The following is a 19436-nucleotide window of genomic DNA, read 5'->3' on the forward strand; positions in this document are numbered from 1 at the left end:
TTCCTATTTACTTATATTTTTTTTATACTCATACATAAACTCATTATTTTATTCTAATTCGTTCACATATATACATAATGACACTATACATACACATATATACATGATACGTATACATCTAGATATGTATATGTGTATACACCTATTATTACTTGATTCGTGGATCAACCATAAGAGGGCGACACCAATGCTGGTAACCTGTCAGAGGTCGGGGGCCGCAGTGAATACACGACACGAGCGCTGCAGTCGCATGTCTCATTCTCACGCAGCATGCAGTCTGCTATCGAACTTGGCGCGAAGTGGTCGTGTCGTTACTCACTGTTGCGAGAGGTGTAACGGGACCGATTATGAACTCGCGCGATCTCGCGTAGTGATCTCTCTCTTGTCGTCGTAACGAGGGAATTATGTCGACTCGGAGAAATGGGTAACCTGGCGACGCTACTGATACAGTTTGGTGTCGCGTTCCTTTTCGCATGTCTCGCGGATTACAGCCTGGCTCAGGACGAGATACCAGGTGAGAAAAAAAAAGAAAACTTGATTTTTTGACATTTTGATATTTGACAATGCGCGGGCACACGTGGGATCGTTATCGCGTGTACATAACCAAAAGCGTAACAAAATAATCGATTGTTGATGATATAAACGAATGAATAAGAGATGACTCTATGCATATACAAAAAATAAATAAATCGAAAATGTAAAACAATTTTTTTTCGAAATAATTGTTCTTAAGCTTGATTAATTAATGATTCTGTTTGTTACATTTCCAACATAACTTTAATTATTACCATATTATTTAGTGTAATGTATTTTTCAACATAGCTATCGAAAATATAACGAAATTTCACATTTCCCTCATTTTAAAGAAATAATATAAAATAATTAAAGTATTATTCGCGTGTGTGTCCATATATAAAATATCGAGATTATTTTTATTTTCTTAAATTAAATCTCGCATCTTTAATCATGTTTCGATACACACGACAATAATTGTTAATACGATTTCATCGATCTATGATAATGAAATTTTGAAATGCAAAGTGAAAGAAAAAGTGTATTATTAAAAAAAGTTTCCAATTTTTTAAAATTTAATTCTCTTGAAAGCAAACTTTCATATCACAAAAGTTTGTTTGATTTATTTTTTAACGTTAACAATATCATTGGCTTTTCAGTTATTATAATAATAGACTATTCTTTTTATATATATATTATATTACACGATGCATATGGTGGTTTTCGTTGCGTGTCAGTTTTTTATCGCGTCTTTTCATTGTAAACGATTACGAACACGTACATATACATACACGTTTAATGTAAAAGTTATATGTATATAGATACACTGATGATATTGAATAACGCGTTACCTTGAAACATTGCTGTGCTACACATAAAAGAAATTGCTGATTTTCAACTCGCGCGAGAATTTAGCGCGTATTACATTAATTATAATGCGTGATTTGATTTTTTTATAAAGAATGAGATTAATTTAGAAAATTAGTTATTTATATTTAATGCTGAGCACTATTATAGCGATTTTTTAATATATATTTAATGATTCTTTTTTGAGATATATATACGTAAAATATTTACGCATAATATATATTCGATAGATTTTCTTTAAAGAGTTGCGCGTTCGTTATATGGTCTTGCGTAAGGTACGATGGTTTGAAGTAAGGTATCTCGAGCGTAATTAGCTAAAGGATTAATTAAAGTTGCATAGAGATTAAATTGCTGTGCTGCATCAATAACAAGCTTTAACACTATAATTTACGATTTACAATGTAGCAAGTTTTCAAAATTATTCGATCTCATTTAAAATCAATATTAAAATGTCACATTAAAATTATATAATGTAAAACATATTGATATATGTCCTATGCATAGCGTCGAGGCAAATATTTTAATCAAGTCAATTTATATAATTTAATTAACTTAAATTATTAATATTGTATAAATCTAACATTTAAAAAAATAAAATGTGTTTTTCACGGACAAGTTCTTCAGAAAAAAAATACTTTTTATCGGAAAAACTACAAGAATTATATTTCTAACTTCTTTTCTTTTATTATTATTGCGAGTTGCAACTTTGTTTAAATTTTATTCAAAAATCAATCGTTCCTTTTGAATCCTAGATTTTATTACACATACTCTCATTATTAATTTAGTATTATTACATTCAAAGCGATATTTTTATTCACTTTTAAGCATTTAAATTGCTTGTACGACTTAATTATGCATTTCTAAATTAAGAGACTGCGTGTCCGTGACAAATCTCTGTTGGATCTCTCTTAGAGACTGTCATTGTTTGTACGCCTTGCCGGTTTCATGTCGCGTAAAACGCGCGCATGATAAGAGGAGTAATCATCTCCGGATCTGTTAGTTTTTGAATTTCACATGATTTCTGGAATTATAATTAACTTGCGCTTGTTAGTTTTAATACTTGAAATTTCACGAATGTGTTGCAATTAATCGCGAAAATTATATAAATGCTAAAATATGCGAAAAAGAAACGGAAAGCGGGAAAAGATTTCCAGTACAATATACTTGTGAATTCGCGGGATAAATGGAGTAGGCAAGTGGCAAATTTGTGGGCAATTTTCAACGGTAGTAACATTCTCGCGTGTTCTCGAGAGAAAAGATATTTTTATGCAGGACATTTTTAAAGTGCGCCTGCGATCTATTTCCGTAATGTCCTGGCGCGTGACGGATGTCGCATCGTTTCTTTCTAAAGGCACCGCGGTGGCTGGTCTGTGGTCGACACAGCCGCCTTTAATTGTTGCACAATGCCCTCCTGCGAGTTCACAGGTGCATTGCACCAGAAATCCTCTCGCACTGTTGCTTCTCCCGTGCGCTTGTGCTTGTGTCAATGGCGTAGAGTATTACGCTGTAGAAAGGGAATCGTCGCCTTTTATTGCACTTATATCTTAAGGACATGACAATCGTACGTATGGAAACTAATTTTGTAATGAGATGTTTTAATCTACAACTGTAATCTGTATTCGTTAAACGCGCGAGTCTCCTTGGTTATTTCTTTCGTGATATCAAGTTCTTTTAAAGTTTTAAGTAAGCAAACAATATATCTCGTAACAATAAAAAATATATAATTAATTTATTTCTGGTAGACATATAATTTTATATGCAAAAAATCGAGAATGTTTGTATACAATTATAGTTCTAATTAAATATATTCTAATTAAGTATATTGTACATATATTTAAGACTTTAGAATTAGTCTTTTAAAAATTGATTAGGGATTCTTGATATGATTTTTTTGGTATTGATATATTGATTCCCGTTAGATTCGGACGTATTATAAAACTTTCAATATCCGATTTGAATATCACAGATCTGGATAATCGCGTGTAGTTTACATAGATTTAGAGTAGGGGATAGAGGACTCTTAATTTACGGCACTGGAGTTATTGAAGCGCGATTAGGTCGATGTGTCTCGTTTGTGGAAGTGAAAGGACGAGAAATGTTTTCGCGTTCGCTAGATGCTCATGTTCTTAACTGTGCTACGAGTAAGCCGCGAGACTTGGAGAACTCGTCGTGATGACGACCCTGACCGGAGGAGATCGACCACTAACACCGCAGTATCGTATTGAAGGGAAGAATAATACGGGGCGGTTTGTACAATCGACCCTTATATTCGAATGCTCAGTTTAAATGCTGGCTGAATGGATTTAAAACTTTCGTGCACTTTGAAAATGAATCTATATATATCTATATATTTTGGATAATTTTACTGCACACAAATTTTGAACATATCGATGTATGCAAATTTTCTTTGCCACAGTTTTCACTTTGTGCAAATTTATAATTGTCAAATGTCTAGCATCGGATGTTTTCCGTAATAAATTTCGTCACGCATTCTTTATTTTATACACGTATCGTCATCAAAAATCATAATAGATTTGAGTAATCAATTATAATTCGCTTTTGCAAATTAAGATAATATGATATTTTATTTCTTTAGTAATTTAAAAATATATTAATTATATTTACAATTCGACTTATTATGTTTGAATTATTATTCTTGAATTCTTTTAAAAAAATCTCATTTTCAAAAAATTTATCCCTATTTTTTAAGAAATTAAAAAAATGTATCTAATGAGAAAAGGACATTAAGAGATAAAAATCCATTTTTGATATAAAACCTAAAACGAACAATTTAATATTGTATCTAAATAAATTTATAATGTAAATCACGATATAAGATTTAAAACAAGATTTAAAATACATAAGATTGAAAACACATACAGATCGATAATTATATTTACGTTTGAAGCCGTGGAATGCGGAACGTCAATTTCGAATCAACCACGGTGAATAATAAATTATCTCTAAAATAGGCTTTAATCGTGCGACAGTTCGCCGTGGAATATGCTTTTCTCCAGGCTTCCGGTTCATTGTTACGATAGCGTTCCGACTGCCACGAATGCAATTTCGCAATCCTCGACCTCTTCCTTCCTCTTGGCGCGTGATTCGCGCGGATATATATGCTTTTCTGCATATTACATTACTCTACACCGACCATCACACTCATTTTCTCGGTCGCGAAATTGCTCTCTCTCTCTCTCTCTCTCGCTCTTTCTTTCTCGAGTGCCGTACCGACCGGGGCCCGGGGCACCATGTCCGGGATCCACATGCGACACGCGTCTCACTGATGTGGCATCATCGTCACGGCGATGATGAGCGGCAGCATCCTGTGAGCTCGCCCAATGTGAATCGACGACGATGGCCAATGCCGGTTAACCATTATCGCGCAGATGAGAAGATTACCCTGGAGTTTTCGTAATTAGCACGATCGTACGACCGCCGTTCTATCAGTCACATTGTTTCGCATACGTGCGAAGCACGCATTGTTCTCGCAACGTGGTTTTTATAACGCTTTCTATATGCGCGGTGAGAGACAAATGCGTGAATTAAGGGTTTGTTCATTCTTGGAGCAAAAAAAATCCCACTGTGAATTTTTCACAGTTACGTTGATTATTCGTGCGATTTTCACCGCATCATCCGCATTATCTTTAGAATTATTCTTTCTTCCGATTCGGAAAAATATTTAACTTTCTGGAAAAAGATTATATAATTTGTTGAATATAATAATTATTATATTAATTAAAATGAAGTAAGAAATGCAAAGCGACGAAATAGATAATATAGATAAATCAATAAATAATAACATTAATACATTCTCGCCTGCAAAAATTAGACTATTATAGAATTACTCTCTTCATCGGATCAAACTTAGTTTGTTTACGAGTAACACTAGTCAAAGCAAAAACATTCTGTATAAATGCTGGCTGGAAAGGTTAACGGAACGTTCTTGCTCGTGAGATCTTCTTATCTCGAACCTTACTCGATCTTCGAGAACCGTAGGTAAGCGGGAATCTAGATTTTTTTGATCGGTATATACCGGTCAGGTGACGGTTCCGTGAGATATAGTCTCTCTTTCTCTCTCTTTCAGAAGAAAGAGCACCTATTTGATTCTCTAAAGTACCGTTTTCTTCTACGAATCCAGCGCAAACCATCTGTTCTTCTTTGTGCAACGCTCGAAGTTTGCTGCGTCGCTGCCGTTTATATTTTCTCCTTTCGCGATAAAAATCAAATGAGCACAGTCAACATACCGCGCTATCACCGCGATATCCATTTCTCTTCTAACGGGGATGCCTCAAAACTTTTCTTTATTCTATAGTGCATCAGTTCTAAGTAATAAGCATATATAGAATGAGCCGTGAAAGTTTTCGCATATTTTTTCTCGAAGATAAAAAAGCTTAGACATTATAGCAAGGAGTCATATCCAATGTAGGGAAAGTGAATAGATATTTGCACTAGAATCCGTAATGTGACATTAAAATATAAAATTTGTATTTTTTTATTTAATCTAATGTAATAAATTTTTCTCGAGAAAGTACGCGACGCATAATTTTTTTATATTCTGGACCAAAGTCAAAATGAACTTGTATGAATCACTATAGCGAGATACAGACGCGTGCTTTCAACACATAGACATTCTCACGCGTCCTAGTGCGTTCTTCCGTTCGCCATAAGAAAATGTATCTTTATCTACTAAACGTGCGTTTTTTACGAGCCAGAAGGTGCGCGCGAGCTTGCTATCGGTATCCGGTCCGTCCACTTCCGCCTCGGCTCTGGTAATTCATAAGACATCCTTCTATCATCCCCTTACTCGACTCTGTCGGTCTTTGTTGATGTTTTTCCACTATCTTGCACACACACATATACACGCTCGATTAAAGATTTTGCTGCTATCTCTCGATACAAAAAAAAAAAAAAACGCACGAAACAATGCGTTCTTTCATTCAGCCAATTTGTCTTCTTTATCTGACTTTGAATAAACAAAAAGAAATTTGTATTAGTACAATAATAATTATGATATTAACATTACATATGAGGAAAAAGTGAAAAAAAATGGAAAGGAATGTGCAGAAACAAATTGATTTGAGAGGTAACAGCTGATTTAAAAGGCATCAAATAATCGCATATATACACACAACACACACACACATGTCGATATCGTAAGTGTCTAGTTGTCCAATCACGTCTTTTCTATGACAATCACATAGTATCACTGTCTCTTGCGGTTCTCGTCATTAGCTGCCGATTATTATGAATTATCATCATCCGGGATTGAAGGAGTAAATCTACACTGTACGCGCGCCTAGAATCATTTTCGCTCTTTTCTTTTCGTGCGAGTTACTCAATTTCTTTTCTCAAGAGAACTCAATCAAAAAAAAAAAAGAGGCAGATTTATTTCGCTCGTTATTTTGTCGGTTGTTTAACTCGAAGCTATCTCAACGCGCGCACGTTATATACTTGTACTTACATACATAGGTCGACACCACATCTGTGCTCTCGAATCGCCGATTCAACAACAATGGTCACCTGCGTTTCCGCGATACGATCGATAAAGCGCGAAGGGTGCGAGGGTGCGTTTCCGCGTTCATCGCGTGAGGTCCCTCTACGAGGACGCGACCAGACGCGACGAGGGTTTCTCCTTTCCACCGATCATTAACCAATCGCCGTCCTGGTCGATACCGTTTCTCCTTTCGCGCATATTTCGTTCGCATTCAGCGGGTAACGTTCGGCGAGTTGTGGATAAATATAAATATATGAAAGATGATAGAAGATTCTATAAAGATTAAAATATATATCTATATATATTTTTGTTAAAGAATTCTATCACAATTTTTGGAATATGAAACTTTATATAAGCAATAACTTGATACACATATTCAAGCATATAAAAATAAATATCCAAATAATTGAAAATGTTATCAAATATTAAGGAAAGATACTTATACTTGAATACCTAGCGATGAATAATAACTGTATAACGGGCCTGTCGCGATAGAGGCATCGACCAAGTTACGTAATAATCGATTCTTCCTCTTTCTCGGCAAATGATGACGATGTATACGTTGCCATCTCTTCGTCGTGCACCGACGAGTCTACGTCCTACGTCTGGGCCTCGTTCCCTTGTGCGCGGAGGAGTGAATCGCAAAGTACAGTTATATACTCGTTTACAGGAACGCCGCGGACAGAACTCGAGCGATAGAAATACGCGTCGGGGGTCGTCGCGTTAACTCAGTGTATCGAGTCTTTATCTGTGGAGAAAATAAAAAGCGATAAAGTGATTATCTTATTTTATCTATATTTATCTATATTTTTTGATTAATTATTAGAAAGCCTTAAAAAAAATTTATTAGTTCTTAATTTATTATAATAATTGTGAATAGAATATTGTATGTACTTAAAATTCCTCGATATTAAAATATTATAAAAAATAATCAGGCTAAATTTTCGCCGAGAGAAAATTAATATCTAATAATCTGAAAGAAAATCGTGTTACGTGTCATCTTTTTTATCAATCTTGAAGAGCACATGTAGATGAAATTGAAGACTGCTGCGTGATAAGTATATGCCACAAAATTGTCTCTTTGTATTCGGAAATGATGGTGGATCCCCGTTGTACTCTTTGCGGCAATTAGTTTCTCTCATCTATTTCAATTACGTCGACCCACTTCTGACACTTGACAGAAACTTGCCGGACAATCCATAAGTCGCGCTACTAGAACGAGCTTGAATGATATGTAAATCGCCAGACCGGATGCCCCTCTCTTCCGTTTTCCTATTTTCCTTTCTGATAACGATCGCGAATTTAATTCGAAATTATACATTTCGACATTGCGGCCGCACACTTTCTCGGAGTTTAATTAGTCTCACCTGCATTAGCGTGCAACAAACATTTGTGGTGGTTAGTTACGACAATTTTACGAAATAAAAAAAATAGAAGTGAAAAAGATGCAAGAGCATTTTATTAATAGCTATTAATAGCTTATATTATTAATAGATTCAATACGATGATTAGGCGCACGATAGCAGTAGATAAAAACGAATACGTATATTGCTTGCAGAGAAGAACCGTTTAAAAGATTTCAAGAGTACGATAGTCTATTCTAGCGCGTTGCACTCTGACGTTTCAAATTTATTAAATTTGTTCAATCGGCCACATAGTTGCGCTTTTCAAGAAAGAATCTTCTTATCTTGGATCGATTCCAAAAATCAGCGGATGAATCAGATTTTTAATTTATTGTGTCGTTTTTTTAAATTTATTAATCATAATTACACACACCAGAAACTAATTAGTTTTATAATTAATGTAAATAAATGCATTTATTTTTAAAAAGTTTTACTTTGAAAAAAGTATATATTTAATTTGATTTTGTATAATGTTCTCATTAAAATACATTTCATTTTTTGTTCATCATATACATATCTACCTCAAGATGTTGAAATATTGTATTTTAATGGCGAGACATAATCTCTCAGATATACCGCACGATCTTTAAAACAAAAGTTACATAAATGAGCCATAATAACCAGACGTAACAGGAATAATTAGTGTCTCGTCGGCTGTGAATTTACTTAAAGTGTCTCTTAGGAGATGCGAAATCACGAAATTAAATTTCGCAAATTCGTGGCCGACTGCACGAAGCAGGGCAATCACATGTACTTTCTCGTAACCATGTCCATCCATCGCCTCTAAAGCCGTTGTTACACTATGCATTGCGGACGCGGATCAGATTCGGATTAGGGATTGCGAATCGTCGACTACCCATTAGACCGAAGTATCAAAGTAGCTATTTGGTAGCCGTAGTATGATAACGGCTTAAACTTATTATCATAAGTATGTATACATATTAAATTTATGTCTAATTCGGACAATTAAAAGAAAATATCGTGTTGTCAACATTCGATCGGAAGAAACTCAATGATACAGAATTCTAATAATTTTTTAAAAAAGGTTGTAAGTGATTCTGCACAGATGAGAAAATATAAAATGTCGTCATGGAGGATAAAGATATTTTTAGCTGTATGATCTTTTACTCAGCGATGTATGAATGATATACGTACTGCCATAAGAATCTTCTCCCCCTCTTCCCCCTGACATTTGTTTTTATAACTTAGGAGGAGAGTCGCGATCCCGTGAAGTCACCGTGCGATGGCTATGCACGATAATCGTGTTTGTTCGTGGAAAATTAATTTTGCTACGCTTTCACGCGCATCGCACATAAGCATCGTGTGACTCTGCCTCTGTGATCTGAGCGATGAGCACATAGTTCGCTTCTCAGATCGTCGCGTAAAGACTTTACATCCATGATATTTTAATGTGGACTTCAGTTATACGAACTTCTGAAATTACGCACGTGATGTTATCATGATGTAATCAAATTTGATATTTCACTGAATTTCATTAAATTCTCGAGGAAATTTAGCATTATGTTTCTAGAATTTAATTACTGTACTGCATGGATTTATTAATGCTATTTATAGATGAAAAATATATACAAATTTAATTGTAGAGAATATAATGCCGAATCTCTTTTTTTTTAAATAAATGATTACTATAGCCTATAATATATAACAGATTTTGTAATGATATATTTTTATTAATTGCAGAAGAAAACTGTAAGAGATGGAAAAACTTCTTAAAAAATATATATATATATATATATATATATATATATTATATATAACAAAATATATTTATATTGTACATGAAAAAGATTTTAAATATATGTATTAGTTTCACCGTTATTATTGAGAAAATTTACGGTTGTATGTATAATTAATTGGTTATTTTAGAAAGGAAAAAGAGAAATTTACGCGCGATAATTTCGCGCTTAGAAGGTTGTATTATCCTAACATGGAAAAGTGTTGCACACGGATGGATGCACATATACGTGCGGGAGGCTGGAGCATCTGTTCACCATCCGTTTGGTTTGCCAATTGTGGCTTGTTAATTTCACAGCGAGTCGTTGCCTCGTGCTAATTGAACGTCTTAACAAATTTCAAACGGGTACAAGTGCCAAAAGGACACGAGTATGCGACCCAAGAACCATATTCGTTTAACGTTTATTATTATGAGAGGTATATGGTCTTTTTATGCATGAAATATTGTATGTATGTGTATATATGTATAGGATGGGCCCAAATGTTCCGGTCAGACTTTGAGATTTTATTTTTCTGCTTTATTAAATTTTTTATTGTTTAATTATGTATTTCATTTTATGTAGATATGTTTAGAAAAAGAGTTTCTTGAAGATACACTGACAATGAGCTTTTCTTCGCCGCGATGCAGCGTTGCTCGCCATTACAATTAGCAAAACAATATTTGTATTTAACTATTTTCGTGCGTTTTAATTTTGTAATAGAGTCATCGTATCCGTGACTTATCGGCCTTTCGGCGGCCTTGCAGCGGTGCTCAATAGGCTCAGCGCCATGCTCTCTCGAAAGTATGTCGGCTACTCGTAATCGAATATCGAGCAGGAGGTAAATGTATCTGAAAACAAGTGGACATCAAATGCATTCACATTTGCATATTGTTCAATACATGTGCAGAAACTGATGTGAAATAATTTTTTAGTATAAATCTCTAGAAAATAAAAAAAAGTTTGGTACCACATGTGAAAAGTACTGATTTAGAAAAGAGATAGCGAATACTTTTATTTTGGTGCATAAATTTGTCGTAAAATACTCGTTTTACTTAGGCAGTGGAAAATGCTAAAAGACTGAAACGTACATGTCAGGTTACAAGAATCAGAGAAAGATGAGATTATTAATATACAGGTTTATAGACAAGTGGTATTTGTTTAGTATCAAGTTTTATATAATGTACTGTGCGTATACTTTTGACATAAATAAAAAATTAAAATCACGTAAGCGAATTTTTTAATCGGACCGAATTATTTACGATGCTGTTCAGAAAATACAAATGAGAGAAACAAATAATCTCGTGAAATATAAATGTTAAAATTTAAAATCGTGATTGTATAAATATCTATTACATATACATATATGTATAATTTTAGTGTATAATTTTTAAACAGAAAAAAGATGTTTCTCAAAATTATTCTCAATTTCTTTCCTCTCTTTAGCATTATCAAAATCAAATTAAACGTTTCGAGCATAATATTTTTAACTATAATATTTGTCTCCTGAAAGTTTTTTTTATAAAAACATAGACAACTAAGCACAGCAATCTTTTATTTTCACAAAATTTTTAATTTTGTTCTTATATCTTTTTTATAATCGCGAATTTATCTCTCTCATTTTCAACATACAATTTATACCATTCTCTCTTTCTCTCTCTCTCTTTCTCTCTACAGAATATCTCGCGTTAGATTAAGTGGTTCAGGGAAATTGCTTGAAAGTTCTAATCAGCGTATGTCGTCGTCATTTGTGAGAGAAGCGACATAGGTTGAGAAACTCTGATGTAAATCACTGTTAGGTATTACAAGTGACTGCACCAATGGCCATGCGATAGCAGCGGTGCAACCTATGTTGCACGTTGGTTGAGAGAGAAGTTTTACCCGACTAGTAATGGTACTTCCTGATAGTCAAGTGGATATGCCTTTATCCGATGCAGGCATGAACCATCGCGATCACTTTGGTTCCGTCCGACCGCTGGAACGTAAATAGTTTCCAGTGATCCGCAAAATATATCGCCGGAATTTGTTCTATGTTAATATAGCGTTCGCTAAAGTCTTTTTCGCGAGAGTTGCACACGGAAGCATTGATTTTCCTATATTTATCTTGAGAGGACTCTCTGTAGCGCTTTCCTTTCTAACTAAATATAAATTTCTTAAAGAGAGCTATATATAATATATTGTATATTTTTTAACACATAAATTCTTACTTAAATTAATTTTTCTATTAAACATTTCGAGTGCACGTTCTAATGAAATTTTTTTATCAAAGATTATTATAGAGGAAAGAGAGAGAGAGAGAGAGAGAGAGAGAGAGAGAAGCATAAAATGTCGATATTTAATGTCTGCTAATACATGCGATAGTTGCATGTAGGCACCATTCTTTTCGATCTCATGCATGATGGGAAAAAATGCCTTTTGACAAATAGCGGCAATTTTCAATTATTTTTGATTACTATTCAGTAACATCAGCGATTACGTAAATTATAAAATAAAACTTGGTATTATTACTCGAGGAACACTCTCACGATTACTGTGAATAATACTACCTTTTATTATGTAATGAGTTCATGAATAGAAAGTGCAATATGCAGATTGGCTGCTTATTTGATGTCTAGATATTTATTTACATGTATTTTTTTTCTTTCATCTTAGAAAAAATCAATATCCAATATGGGAAACATAACTTTTTTTATAAATTTCTCTTTTTATAAATTTAAATTAGATTTTTACACAAAAATATAGTTTGTATTCTATATATATTTTTCTATTATTTTTTGTCTATTTATTATTACTATTATTACTTGTTCTGTTTTTTTATCATTATTAACACATAATTTTTTTATTTACAATAACTTTTATCATTAGTCATATCTCTTAATGATAATAATTGATTAATAAAATTTAAGTTTATCATTTCTAAATCATTAATCATAAATATTATCCGAAATAATGAAAAAATCTATTCTCAACAAGTGATTTTGAATAATGAAAAATATTCTAGTATTCAGTAAAAGAACAAAAACACATGAAGCAAATTTAATACTACTAAGCCTTTTACCTAGCTAATTTATAAGCTTCTGTTAATAATCTCGCAAAGAATGTGGGAAGCAACTTGGTATTGAGGTTTTGAGATTTTGCGGACGTAAGTAAAAAAAAAGGAAAATAAAAGAAGAGAGAAGAGAAAAAGAAAATGTCATTGCATAAACAACGATAACGATATTGTTGTTGTTTACGGATAGAATTAAACATTCAAGAGACTTTTTGCATAAAAAGATTCGAAAAAAAACTAATTGGTCAGATTCACACCTACTTGCGAGATACTTAATCCTATCTTTCCGGTTCTCTCTCATTTTCTCTATCATAACTGTACTCTCCATAGCTGTATATGTCGAAGTGCATATGGCATACGCGATTGATATATGAGCCTAGTATGCCTAAAAAGATTTACATTCTATGTTCAGAATTCATCGTCGCGTGACCTTGCACGAATCCGTGACTTCGTAATTCAAAGAGGACGTTTAATGGTCGCCGTTAAATTCCGCGCGCATGAATTAATCGTGCACGAGCATCACGAAAGTTTATCTTTACCATGACCTGTGAATGTGAGTTTGTATTATAGAAAACATGGAGAAGCGAAATTGAAAAAACGAAATTGATGATGCGATGAGATGGCGGGATTTAATTCAGTTAGCTTATTAGCGTAATATGCCACAGCTACGTCTTTATAAAGACGATGTTCGTCATACATTTGCAAAATTAATAACAGTCCAGTATCTTAATAGAATTCTTGATATTACATGAATGAACAAATTTGTCCGAAAAATATCTTAAGTAAATGATAAAAAATGATAGAAAAATAATTAGGAGAATGATAAAAATTTTACGCACCAATTTGAGTAGATCGTATGTATTATAGAAGCAACATGACTTCTCCTCGACCTTTAATTATCTAATTAAAACTCAACTCGGTGAATCTACTAACAATAAATTATGCGCAGATGGATATCATGAAAATTAATGGAAATAAAAAAAATCACACAATAATATGATAAATTGTAAATATGAAATTTAAAAATATAAGAAACTATTATAATTTATGTGATACAATTGCATATGCGTTATATTCTTATTATTAAAATAGTAATTATTAAAGCTGTAATTTTATGTTAATCATTATTCTTTCGATATGCGTTTATCTATTCATATTTTAGGTATCTAATGTAACTACTTGATTTTTGTTTCCTTTGCTATGTTATTAATTAGCATATTTTCTTAGCTAAAAGTTTCTTAGCCGAATCGAAAAAAGTCGTAGGATGTCGGTGGTAAAATAAATAGGCGACCCCAGGGTTCGTAGAACAACACTCTCTAGAGAAGGGGGCTCGACGGACGCGCGGGCCCGACCTAGTGTTCTCAACTTGGAGAATGTATGTGACCGGCCGTCGCTTCAAAGTGCACAGAGCGCGCGCGCGCTTTATAGACCCACATAATCGAGAAACTAGCAACTGCATTCCTCATACACGTACTAATGGACCAAAGGCAGCCCCTCGAATTTCCCCCACGATGTCTTTCAATTTTCTCGCATGCGTCCTATTGCGTGACCTCGCGTCTTGTATATCTGATCGGGAGCAGAAAAAAAAGAGATGAGATTAACTAGGAAGAACGTAGAAAGAGAGAGAGAGAGAGAGAGAGAGAGAGAGAGAGAGAAGGGAAGAAAAGATACGTTAGCAGAATTGCGGATAATTGAAAGATTATGTACGAGAGTACCTCGCAAAGTAGTAAAATATGGAAATGTTAAAAAAAAGATGTATATTAATAATATTTAAAAAAGAATACTATTATGTGTATAAATATTTTTTCTTCTCACCAAAAAATAATATGAACGTAATTGTGAAAGATAATAATATCTATATAAACGCACAATGTTCGACAAAAATTCTAGAGTATAAAATAAAATAAAAAAATATATATATATATATATATATATATATATATATATATAATAAAAAGAACAACGTAAAATAATGTAATCATGCGATGAAAATCGCAGAAACGAAGCAAGCAATGTGTGAATCGAATTCTTGCCGCGGTTAACGATCCGGCCCCAAGCAGTGGCCCAAATGCTTGACACACATATCACGTGGATATCAGTACCTAGCTGTACTTTCTAGGTATCAAGCAACTTACTTTTACCAAAAGTCTTGATCGCTATTTGAAATATTTTGATTTTTAGAAATTACTGCATAATACATATTTTATGATTTCCATAATTCTTCAAATAATGTACAATATAATTCTTGTAAATTTTTAATTTGAAAATTAATCAAAAGACTTATTAATTTAACGCTGCGAAAATTGAAAATCGATTCCAAAAAAATCATAGATGAAAATGAGGTCTGTCGTTCTTGTCGGACTTGTTGGTCTGAGACATTTTACATATTTAATTTGCCTTACACTTGCAACTACACACATATACTTACAGAAACGTGAAAAGATGTTACAGCATTAAAAATAGCAAGGGAAGGAATTCAAACGTAAAAGGGATAGGAAATGTAAAATGCAATTGTCAACAAATGAATATACCATTCACATCTCATCATCTCTATGTGTATCTACTGTATCTTATACATCGTGCACGTATATACTAACCGCTGTAATAGACTTACAAACGAGAATGTTAGACTTGGCGACGACCGCTACACGGCACGAAACTTTTCCGTCTGGCGATGACCTATCGCGAAAGAGAGTTTTAGGTTCATTTAGATTGAACTTTCTGAGTGCAGTGACCTTTCCTTGAAAGCTACTTACACGCTCGAAAATTTTACTAAATAAATATTTAAAGAATCATTTCCAGATGAAAGTTTGCTCACAAGTAGATCTGCATTAAAACGAAACATACTGAATTTTAGTGTGACAATCCAAGCTTTTAATTCTTGTTAGAACCTTACGCAATCTTTGAGGAAAAAGCCATCATTTTATAATTTTTCTTTCTCATAATTATTCTATTTCTATCTTTAATCAACAATAAAAAATAAATAATATATACAATATAAGAGAACTAGTGACATAAAAGTGCTTCATTTTTTTCTTTTTTTAAGATTTAATTAATAAAGCAATAATAATATTGGTTTAATACACGCTTACAATTAGATATTTAAGAATTAAACTGTTTGAGAATATATTAACTCTAGAAGCGACTAGACTGATATAGATAATAAATTATGATTGTGAATTTTAAACAATTTCAGCTACAGGAGAGTGTATCGAATCCGAGACAGGATGCAAGAGGTGCAGAGACGGAACGTGCGCCAGATGTGCCGTCCTACTACATCAAGGTACCTGCGTACATACTTGCCCACCAGGCTTTGTCGCCGATTGGTCCACCCGAGACGAGTATATGGGTCGCATTTGTCAGGAAACTGGCTACATGTTTGGCCTCACCGGTAGCCAAGTTGCAATTTTAGTTGGGGTGGTCTCCGGCGCGACCATCTGCATCTTCATCATCCTCTGCGGTGCGATAGTCGTGCACCGGCGTAAGAAGAAGGCGGCCAAGTTGGCACAGCAATTCGAAGACAGGTCCATCTTCATTTTACTTCTTCATAAGTTGTTATCCGTGCCGCAGATTCATTAAATGCTTTTTTATTTACGCATTTCAGCGCGGAAAGGAGAGAATTTCTGAAACATTTAGCCACACTTCGTGGAGAGGCCCATACCTTTCTCGCCATGCTCAACGACACTAGAAGACAAGTCAGGGAATTGTACTACTCGGGAAATAACGGGGATGGTGCCGTTGGAATCCAAGCGTACAGGTATAAATACGACAACGGGAAATTAGCCCGAATACTTTTCTAACGAAATATTACTCGCGTGATGTGAAAAAAATATGATATTACAGACCAGTGTTACGTGACCTGGCGAGAATATTGGTCCTCGTGAATAGGAGAGATGACGAGATACCGCTTCCACCTGATGATTGGCAACGACTTTTCTCGTGGGCAGAACGGCTGTTGAGAAGATACAAGAGGCACAGTTCTCCAGAAGTAAGATCCTTATTTGCACGCGATTGTTTTTATAGACCGAATGAAAACGAGCGCAATCGATGTTATCTTATATTTTCAATTCTTTTTCACGCCAGTCCCTAAAGCACTTCGGTGAGTCATAATATACCCAGCTGTACCAAAAAAAAGCATATATTAGGTGATAGTTAATCATGTAAAGTCTCCTCCCTTTAATCAACGGTTCGATCAAGCAATTTGTTTTCATTTACGTTCATAAATAATATCTTCCAATATATTTACCATTTTCTAATAATTTTAAGGTGGCTCAGCTCGTGACATTTCTCCAGCAGCCAACGAGCAATCCCGTGCAAATGACACCGTCACTATCGGCGCAACCGGTCATGGTATCGTCGCAACCATCGGCTCATCAACCCATATATGAACCTAGAAGCACTCACAATAATCTCACAACATTCCAAGCGAACGTGCCGCTCGCGACGTTTCAAGCGAGTGACAAGTCGAGCATTAGTCCAGCGAGCTCGAGTCTCGGTTATGTGAAAGATAGCAGTCCGCTCGGTTCGAGTCTAGGACAGAATAGCACTTCCGGCGCTTACAACAGCGAGAAGCTCAGTCCGAACGGCTCGACGATCGGCCAGATGACACCCTTAGTCTATGGCAGCAATCAGAAGCGCGGAGAACCGAGGACGACGAGTGATTCGCATCTCCAAGAACTCCAGACAATTTCTGCGTTCAGTCACAGCTACAATGGCGATACGTTGCCTTCGGAGGCTAACAATGTCCGCGCGTTGTGCAACGAGCACGAGATGAATGATGGCCTAGATCGCGATCTGAATCCCCAATGGAAGTTTCAGGGCAGTCCCGTGGAAGCAGCCAATTACACCATCCTAACTGACTGGTCGCCCGCTCGCGACTATCTTATCGATGATTTTACGATTCTCGGCTTCCGGCCACAAGACGAGATTACCACGGAATTGTAGAGTTGACTGATAATAATACATATCCCCAAACATAAGACTTGCAAAAGAGAGATTAGGATTGCCTATGCGTATCGCCAAAGTATCGCCGTTTTAGACAATCAAACTTGTTAACAATTTTCGATAACAGTATTCCACAATGCATTACTTAGTGATGATCCGATCAGCCTTAAGCCCCTGATAAACATTGCTAAGAGTATAAAATACATTCTAAATCAAACACACAGGGAAAAATTGATTATGTGAAAATTAGTAAAATTAATCACAATGATACAAATTCAAGTTCTTTAGTCTTTTTCGAACGTTCTAGCATGAAATGTTTAATGGTACATTTTCATCAAATTTTGTTCAATTTTTAAAACTGTATTTATGTTCTAAACATTGTGTCATTTTGATACAATGAACGACGCCTTTGATATGAACATATCCGAGTATATGTATGTGTGCAATAGAAAAAAAATCATGATACCAAATAATTGTAAAAATCTTGTATAAATATCAGTCTTTATTTAACTTCTCTGTATTGTACATGTCTAATAATGATCATTGTATATTATATAGTATACTAGTCAATATACTGTTTCTTCACATCGCGAGTATTGAAGCGCATTTCTGTGACTTTTATGTTTATTTGTTTGTATCTCGCCTGTTGTAAACTTATTTGACTCTAATTTTGTTTTTGGGACAATTTTATAATTATGCAAATATTTGTGTACACAATTGTCAATGAAGTTTCACAGAATGAAACTGATTACTCGAATCACGCGTCACGCGATATGTATACTATATAATGCTCATTATACATATACACTGAATTATTAGAGAATTATATTTCTCTCGTATTACCATGGCAATGTAAGCTTAATAACAAAGTGGAGAAAAAAACAAATCTTACATAGCCACAATTTTATTTATATGAACGCGTACATAAGTACCACCACAGATATATTTAAGTTGGATGTGTCATTACATATATATGGCCAAAATGGCTGCTTGTACAAATTGATTGTAAATATTGATTATATTATTTTAGTAATAAAAGTAGGAAGGAATATCAAATATATATTATATATATAATATATGTATTTCTATAAAACAAATCTGTTTTTTCTCTTTCTTTTTTATATTATTGATATTAGTGGAATTTGCAAAGAATTACTCACCGCACATCCTTGAATATTCGAGCCGTTGAAATTTGCAATTTCTGCAATGATTCAAAATACGCGATTTATCCACGATGATAACCATAGACGTATAAAATACATAGATGGGAAAGCAACAAGTCGATATATTCGAGTATTGACTTTGGGTCTGTTCATTTTAGCTGAACTGGCTACACTAGTTCAGAGTTTATCTTTTTCTTTCTAATATGGAGAGAAAAAGATAAACTCTCAATTAGTGCAACCAGTTCAGCAAAACGAACAGACCCTTTT

The 19436-nt window shown here is 34.3% G+C and overlaps 1 protein-coding gene across 1 annotated transcript; it reads left to right on the top strand.

Annotated features, from left to right (window-relative positions):
- Window positions 1–213: 213 nt before the first annotated feature.
- LOC126856077 (uncharacterized) lies at window positions 214–19103 on the top strand. Its single transcript, XM_050604254.1, has 5 exons — window positions 214–514; window positions 16259–16586; window positions 16667–16819; window positions 16906–17050; window positions 17329–19103. The coding sequence occupies exons 1-5, from the start codon at window positions 421–423 to the stop codon at window positions 18004–18006; spliced, it is 1398 nt and encodes a 465-aa protein (XP_050460211.1). The 5' UTR covers window positions 214–420; the 3' UTR covers window positions 18007–19103.
- The last annotated feature ends 333 nt before the right edge of the window (window positions 19104–19436 follow it).

This window comes from Cataglyphis hispanica, chromosome 17, assembly GCF_021464435.1.
Source record: "Cataglyphis hispanica isolate Lineage 1 chromosome 17, ULB_Chis1_1.0, whole genome shotgun sequence".
Classification (NCBI taxonomy): Eukaryota; Metazoa; Arthropoda; class Insecta; order Hymenoptera; family Formicidae; genus Cataglyphis; species Cataglyphis hispanica.